General features: G+C 42.2%; 1 protein-coding gene across 2 annotated transcripts in view; it reads left to right on the top strand.

The window, feature by feature from the left end:
* The window catches only part of Chrna7 (cholinergic receptor nicotinic alpha 7 subunit), a 123,974-nt gene that overhangs the window by 34,201 nt on the left and 67,126 nt on the right, over positions 1 to 22,647 (top strand). For both annotated transcript variants that reach the window (XM_036202011.1, XM_036201995.1), the window contains one exon: positions 19,131 to 19,175. In XM_036202011.1, the coding sequence (XP_036057904.1) occupies positions 19,131 to 19,175 (45 nt within the window). The remainder of the gene's footprint in view (positions 1 to 19,130; positions 19,176 to 22,647) is intronic.

Below are 22,647 nucleotides of genomic sequence, written 5' to 3'. Positions count from 1 at the left end.
TCAAATAAATGGGCCTAAGGGGGACATTTCTCATTTAAACTATCAAACAGTGACTGGGGGAGGTGTGTGTGTGTGTGTGTGTGTGTGTGTGTGTGTGTGTGTGTGTATGTATGTGTGTGTGTGTGTTTGTGTGTGTACATGCATGCACACGTGAAGGCCAGAGGATGGCTTGACTGTTGCTTGGTTCTCAGGATTGCCTTCCATACTGCTCCCTTTATTTTGAAGACCAAGTCTCTCAGTGGTCTGGAGACTCTCCAAGTCTGATAGTCTGTCCAACCATTGAGCTCCCTTTAATCTACTTGTCTCCACCTTGTCAGTTCTGGGAGTGTATGTCACTAACCCTGTTTTTGTGTGTTTGTATGTGTTGTGGTTGTTGTTAAATATGGTCAGGATTATATTTATAGAAAACTTGCAAACTCTTATAGCCCTAATTGTTTCCTATTATCATCTTACATTAGTATGATATGTTTTATTACAATTAATTAATATGAATAGATAGGTTATTTAATTTATTTTTAGATAGGTTATTTTACTCTAACTTCCATCCTTTGTTTTGTTTTCTTAGGTTTTTATTTGCATTTAATAAATTGAATTCACTTTGCTTCCCAGCACCTATCCATCCCCCCACCCCCATTCACAGTCATCAGAGCTTTATAGGCTCCTTTTCATTTTTACACTTTCTTGGGCTTTATTTTCAGTGAACTTGACATGTTTGAGGAGTGCTGGGAAGGCATTTTGAAGTGTCTCTCCATTGGGAATTGTTGGACATTTTGATCAAGGTGAGACTGGAATTCTGTGACTGAGTGAGACAAGCCATAGAGAAAAAGTGTCATTGCCATGTCCTTAAAGGACACATTTGTGATATAAACAAAGACAACAGTAGACATGCTAATGTGGGTGGGGGGAATGGAAGGGAGTCCAGAGGCTTCAACCCTGAACAAAGAACTAAGACAACTAGGCAATGTTGTGAAGAGGAGAAATAGTCTTCCTTGGGGAAGCACACATTAATTGGTTATCCAATACCAAATGGTCAGCCCTGAAAATATATACAAGTAACATTATATACACTGAGCAGGTTACATTTATGTATTTAGGAATATATGTATATTATGTATAGGTAACAAAACATGGTGAAAAAAGACACACTGAATTTGAATAAAGCAAGGAAGTGTAGCATATGGGAGGGTTTAGAAGGAGGAAAGGGACTAAGGAAATGATGGAATTGTAATATAAAATTAAATAAATAATTTAAAAGATAAGTAGGAAAAAGAACACATGCTATCCATAGAACCTACTGATAGATACCTGTTATCATGTGGCAAGCATTGCATTTTCATGTTTCCACTATAAACTTACTCTTTCCCCTGCTTTCCATACTGTGCTCTTTGGAATAAAGTCATATGCAAAACCACACTCTGTTGTAGAATATTATTTTAACTAGGCAAAGATGTATTACATTTGTTTGTGATGCAGAATATTACTTTAACTGTGTAAAGGTGTGTTACTTTTGTTTATGCTGCATTTTTTTTAATTATGTAAAGATGTGTTGCATCTGTTTCACCTTGCCTGCCTAAGGCACCTGATTGGTTTAATAAGAAGCTGAGTGGTCAATAGCTAGGCAGGAGAAGGATAGGCAGGGCTGCCAGGCAGAGAGAATAAATAGGAAAAATCTAGGCTAGAAAAAAAGAGAGAAAAGAACAAGAGAAGAAGGAGGAGAGAATGAGAGACACATCTGGGGCAAGAATCCAAGAAGCTGTCAGTCAGACAGACATAGAGACAGCAAAAAAGTAAGAAAAGATAAAAAAGCCCCAAGGCAAAAGGTAGATAAAGAGAAACAGGTATTTAAGTTAAAAGAGCTAGCCAGAAATAGAGCTAAGCTAAGGCCAAGCATTCAAAACTAGTAAGTCTCTGTGTCATGATTTGGGAGCTGGTTGGTGACCCAAAAGAAAAAGCCTGATACAGCCCTCAATTGAGGAATGTGTTCTACCACCTTAGAGGCAGAGTAGTTATATAATTATCTGGACTTTGTCTGCACAGGAGATTTATCTGTTGTATCCCATGTATTCATTTATTAAATCATTTATTTAAGTCAATGTAGACGATGATACTACTTTTGTAGGCTTGGTTGTAATCCATATTTATTTTGTTCAAATTGTAGTTTATGGTTATAGGTGCCTTGTGCCCTTTCCACACACTACCATTAGTGTGGTATCCCTTATACTCTGCTTATTTTTCTCACTTTCTGGCTTTGCACAATGCTCTAGGTTCATTATAGGTAATGCTTGTCAGTTACTTAAATTGGCTATCTCTTTCTATTGGAGAATAATTAAAAACCAATTAAATCCAGGTGATAAAGTGCTACTGAGATTTCATTTCTAGACTTTCTAAGCTGACAGAGAAAAGACACCAAGGTGCATAACTCCTGTATATTTATACTTGTACACATCTGTGAGTACTTGTATGTATACCCCACATATATTTATATATGCACATAACTGAGTGATTCTATAACTAACATCTGTGCCTTCATTACACTAAATGTGTATTCACATTTCCCTTCTAATTCATTACAACATAACATTGTTCTAATTTCTTCTTACTCCAGCATTAAGATATCAGATTCCCATCATGTCACCCACAACAGTGTATGGTGGGTTCAGAAATAATTTTCAGACCATTTCCTCTGTCTGGGAACAGTTTCACCAGCCAGAGCACAATGTTTTTGGAATTTTTGAGACCCTATGAAGTTTAAGGGTCAAAATCCTTTATTTTTGTCATGTGTTTGGAACCTTTGGTCATATTTTGCACTCTGTGCTGGACCTCCTCACTTCTCAGTGCTTTCTACATGCTTTGAGTACATTTGGGGTTATTTTGTGCTATAAAGTTCTACAAATGTTAACCAATGCTATATGTCTTGTACTCACCCTTACAATTTCATATGGAATCCCCATACTCTACCTGTTCATCCCTACCCACCTCCCCATACCCACACAACTGTTTACAACCTACACCTTTTGCCTTTTGCACACTGTCTTGTAATTGGAACCAAGCACTGTAGCTTTTTCAACTGGCTTCTTTCCCTTATCAAGATGGAGTTGTTTCTTTTATAACTTTTGTAGCTTGATGGCTCATTCATTTTTAACCCTAAATAACCCACTGTATGACACAGTTTGCTTCCATCTATCTATTCATCTGTTATAGGACTCCTTGGTTACATACTGATTTTCCTAGTTATAAAACTGCCTGTAGACATTCATATGCAGGTAGTGAAGCATATCCTAATTGTCTTATTAATAAAAATGGGGAGTCAGATGTCAGGGTAAAAGCTGAAAGAGAAGCAGAGCAGCAGCCATTAGAAACTTCTTATCTCTATGAATCCTCAGACCAAATGGGGGACAAATCCTGTCTCCACCCCCCTTATATTCTTGTCTCCACCTCCCAAGTGCTGGGATTAAAGGCGTGCACCACCACCATCCAGATCTGTTCCTCTTTTAGACTGGTTCAATCTCCTGTAGCCAAGGGTGGCCTAGAACTCCTGATCTTCCTGCTTCCTCTTCCCAAGTGCTGGGATTAAAGGTGTATGCCACCACAGCTTGACCTCTATGGTTAACTGGTGGCTAGCTCAGCCCTCTGATCTCCAGGCAAGTTTTATTTGTCAGAACACAAACAGAATAGCATACAATACAGGTGATTTTTAATTTTTAATTTTTATTTTTTACAGACTCATCACAATTTCCCTTCTTTCCTCTCCTCCCAGCCCTGCCCCTACCTACCATATTGGGTGGGGAGTTGTAGGTAAATGTTTTTGAGTAAGTGCCTAAGAGTTCAAGTGGTGGGACATTAGGTTAGATTCCTAAGAAGTGCTCAACTGCCTTTCCAACTGGCCTTAAGAATTTCCCCCATGAAATCAGAGGGTTTCTGTTGCTATTGGTCCCCTCAGCTTTTCCTGTTTCTCATCATTTTCCTCTCCCATTTGTTGTTGTTTGTTTTTGCAGAGTGTCAGGTAGCCCAGGCTGGCTTGAGCTCAAACTTGACCATGTAGTAGATGACGCATGATTCCTATCTGATTTTCTTGTCTCTACCTCCCAACTGCTCCAGGATCACAAGCTCGACTGTACCATGCTGGAGTGCCACCTCTGGACTTGGTGTGTGCCAGAATGGCTCTCTACCAACCTAGCTACATTCCTAGCCCCTCTCCACCAACCCACCCACCCACACTTTAACCCTTCTGAGAGAACTGAGACTTCTTGCTGTAGCCTACCATGGTTACTGTTTATGCTGGAGCTAGGGTATTGTAGGGCCTAGGGCAGATGTCCTAGGTTTAGTGACAATCTTTTCCTGGGCTCCCCTATGAGTTGTGACCTTCACAGGTGTCTCCATTGGTCTGTAGCCTTTCTTGTCATCCAGTGAGGCAGAACTGCTACAGTGTTAGAGAGGGCAGGAGTGACTGACAAGGCTCTGTCAGGAACATAGGCTTTTCTTATGGGAAGGCTCTGGCATCTGTTCCCAAAGCTTCTTTTCATTTGCTTTGAGTAGTCATAGAGGAATCTTGCACATTTACCAAGACAGCATGGCCCAGTTCCTAGAGATAAGAGCAGTGAAACTGTAGGGCATCTGGTGTCTGTGGTCAACAGAATCCTTATTCTTGTTCAAGTTCACACTCCATTTACAGTGATTATCAAATTCCCATTTAAGCACTGATACAAGTTCAGGACTCTAGGCTATGCTTTAGTATTTGCTGACATCCAGATTTTTGTGTCACACTTCACCCTGTAACATTAGTGCCTCCTGTGTCTTGAGAAAAGCCATTGATTTTTCAGTCTGCTTGGTGTTTTTCTTTGAAGCATGGGAGTGATTGATGGTAAAGTCGTTGCGTGCTGGGGCAGAAAAGAAATGCACTTTATTAGGTTTTAATTCATTCATTTCCTTTTGAGGGTATTGTACTTCCTTAATCTGAGAATTCATTGTCCAGTTTTGGAAATCTCTCAGCTCTCCTTCTTTGACATTTCTTATGCTTTTTTTGTGGATATGTATTGAATCTTTTCAGTCTGTCTGTTAAAACATGTTTTCCATCTCATTCTCAGCAAGTCATTATATCACATTTGTCTTCTACTTACTGATTATCTTTTCTGTCTTTCCTAATCTGTTTTCTAGTTTATCTGTTATTAGGGTTTCTGTTGGTATGATAAAACACCATGACCAAAAGCAAGTTGGGGAGGAGAGGGTTTAATTCAGTTTATAGTTCTTAGGTCATACTCCATCACTGGTAGAAGGCAGGGCGGGAGCTCAAGGGAGGAACTAAAGCAGAGGCTATGGGGGAATGCTGCTTACTGGCTAGCTCAGCCTACTTTCTTATAGCACCCAGGACCACTTGCCCAGTGGTGGCACAGTGACCTGGGCTCCCATGTCAATTATTAGTCAAGCACATGCACTACAGATTTGCCTACAGGCATAGCCTGTGGAGGAAATTTCTCAAATAAGTCTAGCTTGGTTCAAGTTGACAAAACTGACCAACACATGCACTGAGTTTTTATTTTAGTTGCTAAATTTCTCATGTTGGAAAATGTTTTCTTTTTTCAAGTATGCCCTTTCCTTCACACATTTTACTCTTTTATATTTTTATATCATAAAACATTTAATTGTATTAATTGTACTTATTCAGTGGTACCCTCTCATACTTCTCTAGTCTGAATTTATGGAGGTGTGTTCCAACAATTTGACATTTTTTCCCTTACTCGTGAAGGACATTTCCTGTCATCCTGATATGTTTGTCTTAATTTTTTTGGAATTATTTTAATCACTTAGTCAAATATAATTTTTCACCTAATATATTTTTTATTTTGAAGTCAAGGATATTTTATTTATGTTTCTAAGCATCATTAATTTTTGTTTCTTCTTCTGTTTGGTCATTTGTTTATTCTGTTGATTCTTCATAGCTTTAGTAGTCTAGAGCTACCTGCTTGCTCCTTCCATGGCTGGTAGAGTTCTCAGGGACTAAGTACTATTTAAGTTTGAACTCTGTGACCGAAGGGAGACCATATTCTTAGGAGGATGATAGTCCATTTTGTTTGTTGCTTTGTGTCCAGGCTGAAACTGACAAAATTCATTTTTGTTCTCCCAGTGGGTTCTTCTAGAACATGGTTCCCTGAGGATGCATGGCAGTGGAGGTTTGGTAGAAGAGGATGCATGTGCAGTGGAGGTTTGGTAGAAGAGGATGCATGTGCAGTGGAGGTTTGGTAGAAGAGGATGCATGTGGAGGGGAGGTTTGGTAGAAGAGTCTTTTATTTCACATTGGCACCTCCAAGTTCACCCTGGTGTTGCATGGCTCTGCTGCCTCTGCAGCCCACTATAGTATCAGTTCACACACTTGTCAAACTCTTTTAAAGAAACGGTTCAGAGAGAAAACCATTGAAGAGAGTCCTTACACACTGTGATAACGATGCTGAATGCAGTTTTTCACAGTTGATGGCTTCTGGCATGGGGTGGGCCAAGGACTCAGTTATCTTTAAGGGGCTGGCCACTGGGAGTTTGGCCGTGCTCCAGTGAGTGTATGGGACCTGGTGTATTTTTTTTCTTTTGGGGAGAGAGCTTAAGGGTGGGAGGGTGGACATAGGAGGACTGAGAAGCAAGTGATTAAGGTACATTGTATGAAATTCCCAAATAATCAATAAAAATATTACGTTGAAAAAAATATTCTCTTTAAGTTTGTTGTTGAGATTTCTTTTTCTTTCTGGTGATTTTAGATTTACTTTCAAATACTCATTTTCTTTTGTCTCCTTTGTAGATACTGTGTAGCAGGCCTGTTGGTACTTAGCTTATGGAGCCTGCTGTTTTGCTGGACTCTGAGCAGATGCTCTATTTACCATCTTGGAACATTCCACTCCCCTCCAGGTGCTGTGCTCTCTTAGCCAACCCAGAGTGTCTTCCTGGTTTCACTTCTGTCTCAGGATTCTTGCCTAATTGACTTAATCTCCATTTTCCATCTACACAAATTGTGATTACCTCATGCCAGTAACTCAATTTTTTAGCTGTCTGTTTTGTCCCTTTCTGTTTCTAACTTATTAACTATGTGGTAGTGTTATTTGGGCTCTCAGATTATTAGGTCTGCAGATTTCCTTCTCTTTTCTTTCCATTATCTTGTTATCTTGATTTTTAAATCATATTTAATCCAAGACTTTATTGAATTTTATAACAAGAACTGAGAAGTATGCTTGGGCCTCTTGCTTGGACCTTTTCTAGACTGTTTATTTTTCTGACTTTATTAGCTGTAGCTGACTGCCTTCCTTTTCATATTGAGGTTAAACCCTTTCCAAGGATTGTTTATTTATTTCTTCACTTCTTCAATCATAATCATACTATGTTTATGAATGTGAACGTAGTTTGTCACTTGTTTTGATTTTCATTTTCTTATGTTGTATGCTTGTTCATAATTTTATTTTTAATGCTATATATCTATGAATTCTTTTTCTGGTCATTCTTTTTCTTATTTGTGCCTTGGTTCACTTTTGCTTGGTTTGTTAAACCAATGAATATATATTATTTGCAGAAATATTAGACATCAAATAATAAAAAGCAGGCAAAGTTACTGCTTCTTAATCTTGCTTCTAAGGGAAGGGGCATGGGAAGCGGCTGGGCAGTGGCCACTGAGGTGGAGTCAGATGGTCTGATGTGGCATTGTGTATCATTGTGCATCATTGTGCATCTGGCTGGCTGTAGATTAGAGCACTTCACACTGCAGAAAGCCACAAGTAAAGCATTTGCATGGTTTCACTAAGAACTCATAAAAGCTTGAGGTGATGGGCATGTTTAATGTGGCTTAAACATTACATGATGTATCCATATATAATATAGAGAAACATTGCAGGTGCTCCATACTTTATATGTGATTTTATGACATTTTTAAAATATATCAATTAAAAATAAATTTAAGCCTCATCGCATTGTGTACCCTGTGATCCCAGCTACTCAAGGAAATAGGCAGTAGGACCCTAAGTTCAAGAGCTGCCTATGCTAAGGAGTGAGGGCATAACCAGTGGCTTAGGAAGACTTGTGTTATAGAATATTATTTTCAGGTGTGTTACTTTCCTTTGTATCTGTTTAACTCTGTGAAACAGTGTCACTACACCTGTGTAAATCACCTGATGGGCTAATAAAGAACTGAACTGCCAGTGGCGAGGCAGGAGAAAGGATAGGTGGGGCTGGCAGGCAGAGAGAATATATAGAAGGAAGATCAAGGAACGGGAGAAAAGAGATGGAGGGGTGAAAGGAAGGAACAAGAAAAGGAGGAGGACTCCAGAGGCTAGCCACCCAGCTACACAGCCAGCCACCAAGTAAGAGTAAGATTTACAGAAATAAGAGAATGGGAAAAGCCCAGAGGCAAAAGGTAGATGGGATAATTTAAGTTAAGGAAAGCTGGCAGGAAACTAAGCCAAGCTAAGGCCGGACATTTATAATTAAGAATAACCCTCTGTGATTTATTTGGGATCTGGGTGGCAGACCCCACGAAAGAACAAAAAGAAACAACAACAGACTTGAGCTCAAAACAAAATTTAAATCAGGGCTGATGGTAGCACTTGGTGTTAGAACATCTGTTAATGTGAGGGAGCCCTGGGTTCAACCCCAGTACTGCTTAGTAAGTAAGTATAATGTTCGAAAGATACTGAGCAAATAGATAAATTCTGTTTCTAACTTCTGTTCACACACTTCATTCTTTTCCCATTTATTTATTTATTTTTGTCTGTTGGGATTCCTTTCTCTGCAATGTTAGATCTTTGATGGATTACATGAGAGTGAGCTGGGAAAAGTCACAGGCCTCATACTGATGCTGTCTGTATCTCTGCTATCTGAGTCTTCTGGTGCAGGCACAAGGGACCTCTGACTCACTTGCAGGTCTTTCTTTCCACTTGTTACATGTGTTTGTTGGGAACAGTGCAGAGATGCCTGGTGCTGGTTAAGGAGGGAGGATGTTTGAAGCATAGAGGTATACAAACCCTTGCTCCCTCTTCAGAATGTCTGAGCTGAAAATCTCTAACTTCTCCCTCCCGTCTTCCATCCCCACTGCCCCTGCTTTGATAACTCTAAGGCTTCTCTTCTTTCTGTTGGGTTCTGCTTCCACAGTTACCTGCCAGGGTTCATTTCTTGTGGGAGAATGGAAATGCCTTCTCTTAGTGAAGGGAGCCTGTGCATACAGTTGGAAATGCACCCTTGGATTCAATGGACTCAAGGGCGTCTTTGGGCATGCAGGCAGTGAATGGGAACACTTTCTTGGCTGTGTGTCTTGTTCCCTTTCAGTATTGTGAGTGAGGTTCACAGTGGGGGAAATGACAGTCTACTGTCATTGCCTGGCTCAAGGAACTAAGCTCAGGAGACACCTGCCTCTGCATATTTGCAGTTATCTGGCCTGAAGGAGTCTGCCTGATTGGCTAGGTTTCCAGTTTGCTTTTCTGTTTTTCTGGGGTGGATGATGTCAGGAAGGAATTGAACACTGACCAGTAGGGAATGGTTAAAAAAAAAATCTGTTATATTCTGCTTTGATTTTTAAAAATCCCTTAAGCCTTTTCTTCTGTATCACTCCTAAAAACAGTGCTCTCAAGCAATGCACAATTGGCTCTGGTAGTTAAACATGGAATCAAAGAATTCAGAACCACACAAGAAGCTGTTGCTGCAGTAGTTTCTCAAGGGCTGCAGTCTGCCTCAGTGGGAACTGTGTTGGCTTTCCAGCTTCCATGTCTTTAGGTTCTGAGTTAAAGACTGCAGGGCAATGAGTACTTTTTACTTCTCAGGATATAATCACACTGTCAGAAATTTGTACACATAGGTGCTGTTTCCACTGGAGAAGATTGTGAAGCTCTCCCCCTTGGCCAGTAGCCCAGACTCAGACATTCCACTACACTCATTGGGGGGAAAAAGACATCTGTGGATTCATGTGTCACAGAGTAACTGTCAACCAGTTCTGTGAATGAAATGGGACCACTAGGCACTTAGTTTCTAGGCCTTGTCTTTAGCAAGAGTAAAACAACCCCAAACACAGGCCTCTGCATGTGGAGGAAGTGCTCCCAATTTGGCCACTTCTAAGTGCTTGAGCTCCATTGTGCTAGCCGTGGTCCTGCTGGTCACTGAACTGTGGTGAACCGCTTTGTGGCTTTGTGTTCTAGATACTTTGGGTGACTTACTGAATTCTTACATTGTCACTGCTGGGGTTGCAGATAAGGAAACAGTCATGACAGAGTTTGGCAGCCTCTGGCGCCTGCACAGGCAGTGAGTGGAAGAGGCCAGCCAGGTCTGCCTGTGATAGCCAGACTTTTCCCATCATTCCTGGGCAAGACCTTGAACAGTCTAGACTGAGACTAAAGAAGGAGCTGTCTCTGTGCCCAGAAGGGGCTGGGCTGAGCCTCTGAGGTGAGAACCAGAGGGTGTTGGGAATGCCAAACCTGTTGCAATGGACATCAATCTTTGATGCTTAAGGACCCCTTTACTCTCTTAAATGTTTTGAAGATCCCAGATTTTATGTGTATGTGTTAAAGCTTTCAGTATTTACAAGGTTGAAACATTTTAATATATATATGCAAAAAGTATGTAAAGTCTATTCATTTATAATGATAACCCTATTAGGTTAAATATTATTTCCAGAAAAACAAAAAACAAAAAACAAAAAACAAAAAAAATACTCTTGTACTTTTCCAAAATGTAACACTTTGAGTGAGGGAAGTTATTGTTTTATAGTTTTGCAAACCTTTCCCTAGCAGTTTGTTTAGTAGGTGACTCTTAACCTCTTACATATGTATGCATTCAGCCTCAGGCCAATCACCTACCTGTAGTATATAGCCGCAGTAGAACTCCGTCCATTGATCACAAGGGGAAAGAAGGAAGTAACATCATGATTAACTCACTGAGCCTCTATAAGTTCTTGACCTTCCTAATGCAGTTACTCCTGTTGTGGTGACCTCCAGGCATAATTTTTTTTGTTTTGTTTTTGTTTTTGTTTTTGTTTTTTTTTTTGTTTTTTTGAGACAGGGTTTCTCTGTGTAGCTTTGTGCCTTTCCTGGGACTCACTTGGTAGCCCAGGCTGGCCTCGAACTCAGAGATCCACCTGCCTCTGCCTCCTGAGTGCTGGGATTAAAATCATGTGCCACCAACACCTGGTGATATAGATATGATAGGATGAAAGGGTAGATTAATGAACTTACTTCTAAAGAGCAACAACTCATTTAAAATGTTTTACATTAGTATAGATTTTAGTCTATTGATACAAACTTAAAGTTAATTTTGTTATACTGTGTGTATATTTCTAATCGTGTTTAAGGTATTATGTTTGTATAGATCATTTTATATTGAAATGGATAACTTAAAATAGATTAATAATTAGTCATCTATGATAATCATACTCGTAGCCATGTTAGTTAAGTCTTCTAGATATACATAGACATATTTCAGATAGATAGGTAATCTTCAAATACTTCAAAGACCTACAGAATATGGCATTTAAAATACTTTTAAAATTTAGACTTTCTGGACAGTGAGACATGTCTGCTCCTGGCAGCACCGATTTACTTCAGAGAGGAGGATGGGCATTGAAGACACTTCATATGGAGTTTATCTTCACCTTGGCAAAAATAGCCATTTGGGCAAAAAACTGTTCTTGCCTGGACTGCTCGATCACCTGGACATGCAGGACCTATAGACAGGTGACCACTGAACTTTGCTTTCAAAATGGTCCTTCGGGTTCCTGCTTCACAGAGGAAACTGCCAGACATTCTACAGGACACTGAGAGAAGTGACCTAGAGACTCTAGCCCTGTGGGCTAAAGACAAATGCCCCAACTTTACAAAGGAACATTAGGTGACTGTTCAGGCTGCCAGCTGTCTCTGTCCACCCTGCAAGACTCCCGAAAGCTGCTTGCATCCTTCTCCCGGTTCTCAGGTAATATTATATCCTTCTGAGGTCTTTGATGTGGTTGAAGACTAGATAGTTATAATTTCCTCAGTTATGATAAAAGATATGTTAGATATAAAACCTTAGACTCATAAATATAAGATAGATAGGATATCTTCTTTAATATTGTAACTGTAATTCTTGCTTGATAATTGTTTTGTTATATGTAATTGTACTGTGTAAAAGTTAAAACCTTCCTTAAAAAAAAAGAAAAGGGGAAGTGTTGTGGATATCACTCTGTGTAAATAAAGTTCTGATTGGCCAGTGGCCAGGCAGGAAGTATAGGCAGGACAAGAGAGAAGAGAATTCTGGGAAGTAGAAGGCTGGAGAGACACCGCCAGCCGCCGCCGTGAGAAGCAACATGTAAAGACACTGGTAAGCCACAAGCCATGTGGCAAAGTATAGATAAGCAGAAATGGGTTAATTTAAGACAGAAGAAGTAGATAACAAGAAGCCTGCCACAGCCAAACAGTTTGTAAACAATGTAAGTTTCTGTGTGTTTACTTGGTTGGTTCTGAGCGTCTATGGGCCTGGCGGGTGAGAGAGATTTGTCCTGACTCTGGGCCAGGTAGGAAAACTCTAACTACAACCTGGCTTTTTTTTTTTTTTTTTTTTGATACATTTATTTTTGTTGCTACTTTATAACTGCGATATTGTTACAGTTATGAATCTTAATGTAAATATTGTTGTAGATAGAAATTTGGCAAAGGGGTCACGACCCACAGGTTGAGAACTATTGCTCTAAAGGCATCCCAAATTGCTCTCTGAGATCTTCTGTCTGGAACAGATGTCAAGTGTCAAGAGAAAGCATTTTTTTTTTAATCATAATCAACGTGTTCACTGTGACAACATGGGGTCAGGAAGATATTTTAGTTCAGAACACCTAGATCTGGTCAAAGAGATAGATGAGTTGCATCTCAGCTTAAGTTTCTTTAGACAGTGTTATCAAAGCACCAGATGTTATCAAAACAGTGGAAGGCAGTCTTGGCGTGCTGGAGCCAAGGGTCCCTAGAAAGACATGCCACATGAGAATTTATTGGGGGGCGACACAGTGCACACCTGGAGATAAGGGTGAGGAGAGGAGGAATAAGAGAGGAAGAGAAAGGAAGAGGAGATGGAGACGGAACAAGGGAAGAGAGGAGATGCAGATGCAGCCTCCTGGGAAGAGAGAGAAGGGGAGAGGGAGTTTGCCTTTAATAAGGGGATTTAGTGCATGCATCTAGAGACTACACATCCACACAATGCATGTGCACAGACTGGCCGTAGGACCTGGGCTATCTAGATATTTGCCTGAGTGTTAGCAAGTACATCCTGTCAGGTCTCCAAGGGATGAACCAGGTAATGTCTAAATGCTAACAGACAGGGTCTTAAATCTGTAAGCCAAGCTGCTCTCAAACTCTTGATCATTTGTGTCAGCCTACACAGTGATGGGGTTAGCAGTGTGTGCAGCTCATCCTCCGCCTTTAACTGTGTGATCCGAGGCCAGAGGTTGCTGATAGTTCCACAGCTGACACATGTATGCATTCTCTTTGCTTGATCATAGGGTAGTATGTGCTCATAGAAAAGCATTCAACACAAACAGGCATAGAAAATGAAATTAGGGAGCCTGTGGTGGTATTGTGTTCCCCTAAATATTGTGCATGCTAATAAACTTATCTGGGGTCAGAGAACAGAACAGCCATAATATAGATAGAGGATAGGCAGTGGTAGCACACACCTTTAATCCTAGCATTCCAGAGGCAGAGATCTATCTGTGTTCAAGCATACAGCCAAGCTTGGTGACTCAGGCCTTTAATCCCAGAAAGTAAGCCTTTAATCCCAGGGAGTGATAGCAGAAAGCAGAAAGGTATATAAGGAATGAAGACCAGAAACTAGAAGCTTTTGGCTGGTTAAGCTTTTAGGTGTTTGGGCAGCACAGTTCAGCTGAGATCCATTTGGATGAGGACACAGAGGCTCCCAGTCTGAGGAAACAGGATCACCCGAGGAATTGGCAAGGTGAGGAAGCTGTGGCTTGTTTTGCTTCTCTGATTTTCCAGCATTCACCCCACTACCTGGCCCAAGGTTTGTTTTATCAATAAGACTCTTTTAAGATTCATGCTACAGGAGCCCACCTATGCATTATAAGTTACTTAAAATAATAACCAGCTTTATTGGATTGTGACAGCTAAAACATGGTTGAAAATAGATAAAATAAGTCATGTTTGTTATAAACTACAAGAGTGCTAACCAAATATCTTTTCTGTAACAAGGATTTACAGGGTTGATATATGGCTTTTCTCCGAGTTGTGTAAAATACTGTTGGGTATCATCTCCCCATAACTTCCAGAAGAGTGATGCCTGTAGAAATGTGAGACTGCACAGTAAGCATCACCAGAACAGTTACAATCTACATTAGGTGCACCATAATTTAAGATCAGATTTTTAAAAATGTGTCACACAAATCAAAGGATGCTCTTCACTGATGTGCTCAGGTTAAAATAGACTTAAGGGGGGCAAGTCAGCTGACAATGGGGAGCTCATGCTGGGCTGGGATCCTTCATCTTGTATCTCACAGGAAAGCTCAGTCAGGTGACAGCTTTGCAGTCTCTCGGACTAGGTGGCACTGCTCCTCACTAGCTTCAGGAGGTCTTTGTGGTAGCTGTTACTGTCACTGGTGGGAGCTGAGGTCGACTTTGCCCCTCTGTGTTGCTGAGCCTCTCATGGTGGTAAGAGCCAGATGGCCGCTTGAAGAAACCCATCCATGAATCTGAAGCACTCATCAGCTACACCAGATCCACCACTCCAGTATATTGACCTCACACATCCGAACTCCAAACTGAGAAACAGTACTTGCTATTTGTCAGACTCATGGCTTATGAAGTTTTCTTCTTTCTTTCTTTCTTTCTTTCTTTCTTTCTTTCTTTCTTTCTTTCTTTCTTTCTTCCTTCCTTCCTTCCTTCCTTCCTTCCTTCCTTCCTTTCCTTTCCTTTCCTTTCCTTTCCTTTCCTTTCCTTTTTTTGTTTTTGAGACAAGGTTTCTTTCTTTGTATAACAGTGCTGACATCCTGGAACTTACTTTTGTAGACCAGGCTGGCCTTGAACTCACAGAGATCTACCTGCCTCTGCCTTCCAAGTACTGGGATTAAAGGTGTGAGCCACCACCACTCAGCTAGGCCTATGATTTTTTCAAAGCCCATATTTCAGTGTTCAGCAGTGTTGTTGCTTCTGAACTTTTATTTTGTTTTTATTAAGTTTTGCTTTATTTATTTTTGAGGCAGAGTCTTATGTAAATCAGGCTGGCCTCGAACTTGCTACATAGCTGAATATCATCTTGAGCTCCTGAAATCTGCTTCCACAGTTGTAATCCCCAATTCTGGGATTACAATTATGTGCTACCACAGCCAGCTGGTATATAGTGTTTGTTATAATAGACCTAGACCCGCAGCCTGTGTTGCTTGTGGGGTACCTGTGGCTTGCTATTTTCAGAGTACTGCACCCTCCCTTAACCAGGGAAGTAGCATTCTTCTCCTCTGAAAGAATCACAGTGTGTGGACAAGGTGGTGTCCAAGCTGTGAGGGAAGTAAATTGGTTGCTACACCTACTGATGATGGGTATTTAAATGAGTTCATATGCTGCATGGCAGGCAGGTGGATTGGTGTCTGTGGGGGATACTTATGTGGAAGAGAAGGCATGCGGAACTGGCCCTCATCCCAATGTAGATCTTGGCAATGTGAATGGCATCCATGTGGGCATTGTCCTGTCTGAACATCATTCTGTGGGAGACCAGAGGGACATGGAGTGCCATATGCAGAGTCTCAGAACACTGAAGCTTAGTCTCCTCTTTCCCCTGGCGAACATGAAAATGTGCAGCCATGAGGCAAGGAAGCAAATTCAGGACTGGTGGTTTACCTGGGGCCTGCTGCGCACAAGACTGTGTCAGGAAGCAGGGTAGGAGGGCTAGCCTTGAGTGGAACTGGAGAACAGTGGCCTGGGCAGAGGGTTGGAGACACTACTTTGGGCCTGATTTCTGAGCAGCTTTTCAGGGAGAGGAGATGGGTTTGCCTGTAAGCAGCTCATGGTCTTACAGAAGAGGTATTTCTATAGGCTCACTTATGCCACCTTCTCACAAGACCTCTGTGAGGTTGGGGTTAGGTTAGCTTAGAACCCCACTTTCCAGGAGTCTGAGGTCTGCTGATGTTGTACATCGTGTACTGTCAGGTGAGGGAAGCATGGATACAGGATCATCTGTCTGGTACCTTGGCAGGCAGGGCTCAAAGAACAAAGGGTCATGGCTGGGGTCTACATGGTAGACATGAGGGGACCCAGATACTGTGTTGTTGAGAGAGCCTAGCATGTAAAAGCAAGGCAATGAGTCATAACCATTTGCACAGGTGTGTCATTCTTACACATGGGACCCTTATCCCACCTCAGGAACAATGATAACTGACTACTTCACTCCATGTGCTGATTACAGTGGGAGTAGTCCACCAATATTTGCTGAAAGAGTGCCAACTTGGCCGGACTATAACTTGTAGAAAAGCCTTGTGTGATGCACTGTGGACTTACGTTTTGACCCTCTGTGGAGTGAGCTGAACATCTCTGTAGGCAGACAGCACCCCCACCCCCCACCCCACCCCCCCCCCCCCCCCCCGTGTGGAAGCAAACTGACAGATGATAGATGCATGGGTGTGTAACACACTCGCCTATATGGGCAGGAGGTGCATACGGTGCTGGGAAGGAAAGGGAGACCTTCTCCTCTCACCTGACCAATGGTGACAGGAGAAGAGGAGATCCAAATGGAGAGTGGCAGCAGCCTGCCTGGTCCTGGACTTCCTTTGCAGTCTGGCGTGGATCTTTCTGTCTGGCATCGCTGTGCTGCCAGGTGGTGGCTGGCTGCTGCTTGTTGATTACAGTTTGAAGCGCTGTGCTTTGGTCCCATGCTGCTACGCGGCAAGGAAATCCAGTGTCACTCTAATGAGGTTTCTGTCCAGACTTTGGAAAGAAGAAAGGCTTTTAATTAGATTGTTAGTAATTGAGCTCCCAAACCACAGAAGCCTTTCTCAGGAGAGGCAGGCACAAACGCAATTAAAAGAAGAAAAGGGACCTGAATGGAACTCTTGCTAACTCTAAGTCCATTAGTAACAACAGCTGCCTAATAACTTGAGGCAACAGATACACATCCTGAAGAACTTAGCAGTGCTTCCTGGTAATGTTGGGGTTGATCAGGAATGGGATTACTAACCACAATTAAAGTGTATGTAACTCTACCGGGGAAACATTTGCTCAGCATAGAACATGGGACATGTTAACCTGCAAATGGTCACCACTAAACGTTGTGTAGCACATTTTAGTTTAGAAAAGTAGGTGTATTTCTTGCTTTGATCAAACTGCATTTCTTTTGGACTCATCCTGGCTTGGGATCCTCTGGTGCTTCATCCCATGCCCCTCTACAGACAACCCAGTCTTCTCTCATAGTTGCTCATCACACCTTCATAGGTGCCCAGAAGATGCTTAGATAAGCACAGGAACATCGATGTATCGAAGTCTTGCTAATTCTTTATATGTGGGCTACATTTCCACTAGTGGCAGTGTTCATTTCTCATGTGCATTCCTAGCCACTGACTGCACCCTGGCATATGCTCTGTGCTTTTTGCCAGGGGTCAGTTCTTGGTGAGTCTTTGTCAGTGAACTAAGCCAGGCAGCTACTGATACAGGAGTTAAGGATTCACTTCTTGGCAGGTCTTCATGAATACTTTCCATGGAGGGTATTGGTTGCTAACTTTCAAAGCTCTTTAGGTTATAATTGAGGATTTCAAACTGACTGACAGCATCCTCAGTATAACTTATCTCCTTGCACATTGTAATGGGATTTTTTCCCTTATGTTAAGAATGCTTTGTTTGCATGTGTGCCAGGTGGCCAGGGAGGGCAGAAGAGGGCATTGGATCTCATAGAGCAGGAGTTACAGTTGTAAGTTGCCTTGCAGCTGCTGGGAATAAAACCAGAATCCTTTGGAAGAGCTGCCAGTGCTCTTAACCACTGAGTGATCATCTTTCCAGTTACCCCTTGTACTTGTATTTTGCTGACACAGCTGGGTATGGCCAGCTATGAAAAGGGGCTGTTGGCAAGCCAGTTGGAAGGACCTGATTCTATGAGACTTCTTTAGATGATGTGCTGCTAGTCAGCTTTCTGGCACCAGAGTAAACACCTGAAATAGTGAAATTATAAAAAGAAAAAGGGTTGGCTCACAGTTTTTGAGGTTCCAGTTGGTAAGAAGTTGGTCCCATTGCTTTTGGCTTGTAGTGAGGCAGCACATCATGGTGGAAGCCTGTGGTAGAGGAAAACTGCTCACTCATGGCCAGAAAAGGAAAGGGAAGAGGAAGAAGGGCTGGTATCTTAGTGCATCTGCAAAGTGCATGTTCCCCTTCACTTGAGAACCTCCCTTTTGATCCATCTTCTAAAGTCTCTACCACTTCCCAGTAATGCCAAGATGGAGATGGTACCTTTAGCATTTGGGGGGTGGGGAGACTTAAGACCCAAGACCCAAATTTAGGAGGTGTTCATTGTCTGAACCAAACCATGGTAGTTGTACTCTCCTGAACGCCGGGTGGCAAGTATGTGGACTTGATTCTCATCTGGATTGTATTTTGGAAATGGAGAAATGGACTTTGAAATTAGAAATATAGAAGTGTGTTGAGCCTACTTACAAGGTTGCCCTACCTTCCTGGTCCTTTGTTTACTCACCTTGCTTATATTTACATTAGAGGCTTCAAGGGTCTGACATGTTGCCTGCTGGATAGACAAAGAGGAAAGCCCAGACCCATGCAGAGATAAAGCAGACTAATGGCCCATTAGATCCTCAGTATGAGGCAGGAGCTCCCTGCGATCATGCCTCTTCCTGGGGGAGTGTAAAAAGATAAATTGCCAAGGACTTAGCTGGCATCATTTCTGATGGTAGGATGGCCTGATTTTAATTTTCTTCTTTATATTTTGCTGTCCTTTGTAAGTGCTCTGTAATAAATGTGTATTACTTCAGAATAAATAGAAAAGCTCAACTCTGGGGAAATGCTGCTGGCATAGATTTGGAAGTGCCTGGTGCATTTTAATTTCCACACACAGCACTGATCCCCAATGTCAGATTTGTACATGAATCATTGTATCATGACTCCTTTTGTGAAGCATATAAGCCATATTTATGTATGTCACCCTTTTATTTTTTTAAGGATGAGAAGAACCAAGTTTTAACCACCAACATTTGGCTGCAAATGGTAAGTTCAGGCAGAGGCAGCCCTTGCCATGAGCCTGCCTGTTCCTGCCCCATGTGCATGTGCTGGAATTGCATGGAAAGAAGAGTTGAGGCTGGTGCTTGACCCCACACCCAGCCCCTAGCCAACTGAGAGTGCTGGAGGACTGCATGCAGATTGTCCTGTCTGATGGGATGTGACCAAGGATGTAAGATTGGCAACAGCAGGACTCTGTGCTTGCTTATATTCTACTGATGGATGATTCTAGGGCATTCTAAAACATTCCATGCCCGAGAAATAATCAGATGCAGGGCCACGCCTAGAGACCGATGGCCTGTGTTGTAGCTGCTCCCTAACTCATAAGTACCTCTCCCGTTGTCTGAATTCTCCAGCTGTTTGAAGGAGGCTGAGGAATCCTTAGCCAGGGTGTTCACACTCCATGCTCTAGAGTCCCAAGATGGTCTGGAAAGGATACAGAGAATCGAATACAGGGATTCAGAAGTCCACAATCAGAAAATGCTCTGAAGCACAAAACATTTTGATTGCCAAAGTGACACTCAGAATATTTCAGATTCTGAGTCTTTGGGATTTTCAGATTGGGGATGCTTGTCTAGCAAAATCTATGCAAACTGCTCCCAAATCCCCAATCTCCCCGAGCCCCCAAACACCTCAGTGCTAGCATTTTGGAATAAAGAATATTCAACTTGTATTTTATCCTTGAATTTTAACTTGACATGTATATTTCTAATCTAAGTTGTTTAACTGTAAAATGTAAGTTCCATCAAATTGCAAAAATTAGAATCTGAGTTTAAGAGTATCGGCCTCTATTTTAGGTGGAATCTTCATGCCACTGTGATTCTGTGCACATGTAGTTCTTACAAACACATCTCCCTGTCTCTTGTATGTTTTACATGGTCTCCTTTCCTCTTTGTTTCTTCATTTCTTGCTTCTCATCTCCCTCTTTCTTTTCCTATCTTCCTCCTCCTCTTTTAGCTTCTTTCTTTTCACTTTGTTTTTTCTCTTTTCTTTCTTTTTAAGACAAGGCCTTGCTATGTGGTTCAGGCTGGCTTTGAACTCCCAGTCCTCCTGTTTCACCATCCCAGGCTCTGGAAATACAAGCAAGCATCACCATGCCTATTTGTACACTTGCATTTCTAGTGCATTTTTTTTTAAATTAGGAATTTGTCTTTTTGCAAAATTTTATATTTGAAACTCCTTCATTAATTCTCTACTTGGATTTCTCTCACATGTAAATATTTATGTAGCATCATTCCTGTAGGCCATACTACATTTAAAAAATTATTCTGAATTGATTTAAGGATGCTACTATTGGTATATAATTCACCAGAGTGAGATGGATTACAAAGTTCAGATTGGAAATTCTTGTTTGTCAAACACGACACTTGGCTTTAAATCGACTTATGCATCCACAGGTGACTTTTATTTCTAGAAATGGGCGACCAATGAAGTTGTGGCCCTTGGTTCTGTCACTGCCTTGTTGCAGATGAAGGGACCTGCAGAGTTGGTAATGATCAGTCTTTGTGCAGCCATGTTACTTAGTTCCTTGAACTTGCCAGGTTATTTGCCAAGAATAATGTTGTATTCAACTGATAATTAACATGCACCAATGCTGGGTTGGCTCCATGCATGGTTCTTGAGTCAGTTGTATAAAAGTAGGAACTGGGTAAGTTGAGGGAAGCCTGTCTTTCTTTTTTTTTAAATTTTTTAAAATTTATTTTATATACCAACCACAGTTTCCCCTCCCTCCTCTCATTCAGTTCCCTCCCCCAACCTCCTTTCTACCCCCACCTCCCATCCACTCCTCAGAAAAGGTAAGACCTCCCATGAGAGTCAACAAAGCATGGCATAAGAAGTTGAGGCAGGACCAAGCTCCTCCCCTTGCATCAAGGCTGAACAAGGCATCCCTTCATAGGGAATAAGTTCCAAAAAGCTGGCTCATGTGCCAGGGACAGATCTTGGTCCCACTACTAGGGTCCACAAACAGACCAAGCTACACAACTACCACCCACATACAGAGGGCTTAGGTGGGTGATCTCCCATGACCTGGGTCAGCTGTCACTGTGGGTTTCCCTGTCATGAGCTTGACCCGCCCACCCCCCTTGGTCATATGATCCCTCATCCCTCTCTTCAGCATGACTCCCAGAGCTGGGCCCAGTGCTTGAGCCTGTCTTTCTTGTAGTGTAGCTGCAGAAGTAATTGTAGAGAAGAGGTGGCCCTTGGCAGGTGAGGTTTCTAAGGAATCCATGTGTAGTTGAGAGGTTAAAACAGGTGCTGGAGGTGCACTCAGCTACTCACTGAGGGCTCTCACTATCTAATGATGATAGTGTGGAGCTTTGGAGACAGTCCTCTGCAGGCATTAAAACAACCACATGCTCAGGGGTGCTCCTCTCCTGGCCTCCTTTTTGTATGCTGGGATGTATGATGTCTGGGAATGCCAGCTGCATCCTCCAGGGCACTCATCCCTTCCCTCTTCACAGTCATCTTACTCCGGCCAAATGGCAGCGCATCCTCTCAGGCCAGGGATCCCAGGATCACCCTGTGCCTTCTGTGTTGAAAGACTTCTAGTAGCTCAACTTTCAAAACAGAGCCTGCGTCTAACTGTCATCCACCAGCTCATGGCTTCCCCTGTGTGGCTGCCTTTCTCACCTCCATCTGTCTAGTCTTGCCGCCTATTCATTCATTTTCTCCCCTAGTTGTATTGATTCTCAGCACAGAAGCCAGAGTGACCTAAGTGAAAATTAATGCCTCTAGACCCAGATCCCTCCCCTTCCGGGGCTCTGGGCTGCTTGGATGAGCTCAGAGCTGAAGCCAGTGAGGTTACCTTCCTGATTTGTGTCTTCTCTCTTACACTCCTGCATTCCTCTTCCTTCATCTGCTCCCACTGTCTTGATCTTATCCACACCTGCTGCTCACAAATGTCCTTCTGGGATTTTGTATGCATGGCTCTCCCTACCTAGAAAGCCACTTGATGGGGTTTTTTGCTCACTTCTGTTGTCTTCCCAAATACCACCTCTTGAGATGCTTCTTCCCATGCTATATCCAGTCTATGATGTTTATCCACCCTCCCCCACCACTTTTCACTGTTGTGAACGGAAGAGCATGGTAGACAAATGTTCTACTACTGAGCTATGCTCCAGCCCCCAATTTATTCTCTTTGCTGCTCCTTTCCTCTAATAGACTTGTCACCCTGTGACATATCTGGTGCCCACTTGTCCATATGCTCCTTGCATTCAGGTCTCTCCCTTGCCGCTGACTAGCAACTCTCATGTGCTGGGGTTGAGCCCCACTGTATGTTCCTCCAGATCCTAGCTCACTGCCTTGACTGCAATAGGTACTGAATAACCTTTGTTGAAGGAATGAACAAACCCAAAAGTCTACATTAACCCGGGGCAGGGGGAGTAAGTTGATCCAAAATAAAGTCAACTCTCCTACATCACAATGGGATGCTGTATGTTAGTTAAGTTCTGACAACTCT

Source organism: Onychomys torridus, chromosome 1 (genome assembly GCF_903995425.1).
Source record: "Onychomys torridus chromosome 1, mOncTor1.1, whole genome shotgun sequence".
Lineage (NCBI taxonomy): Eukaryota > Metazoa > Chordata > Mammalia > Rodentia > Cricetidae > Onychomys > Onychomys torridus.
This window is presented reverse-complemented; position numbering and strand designations above follow the sequence as displayed.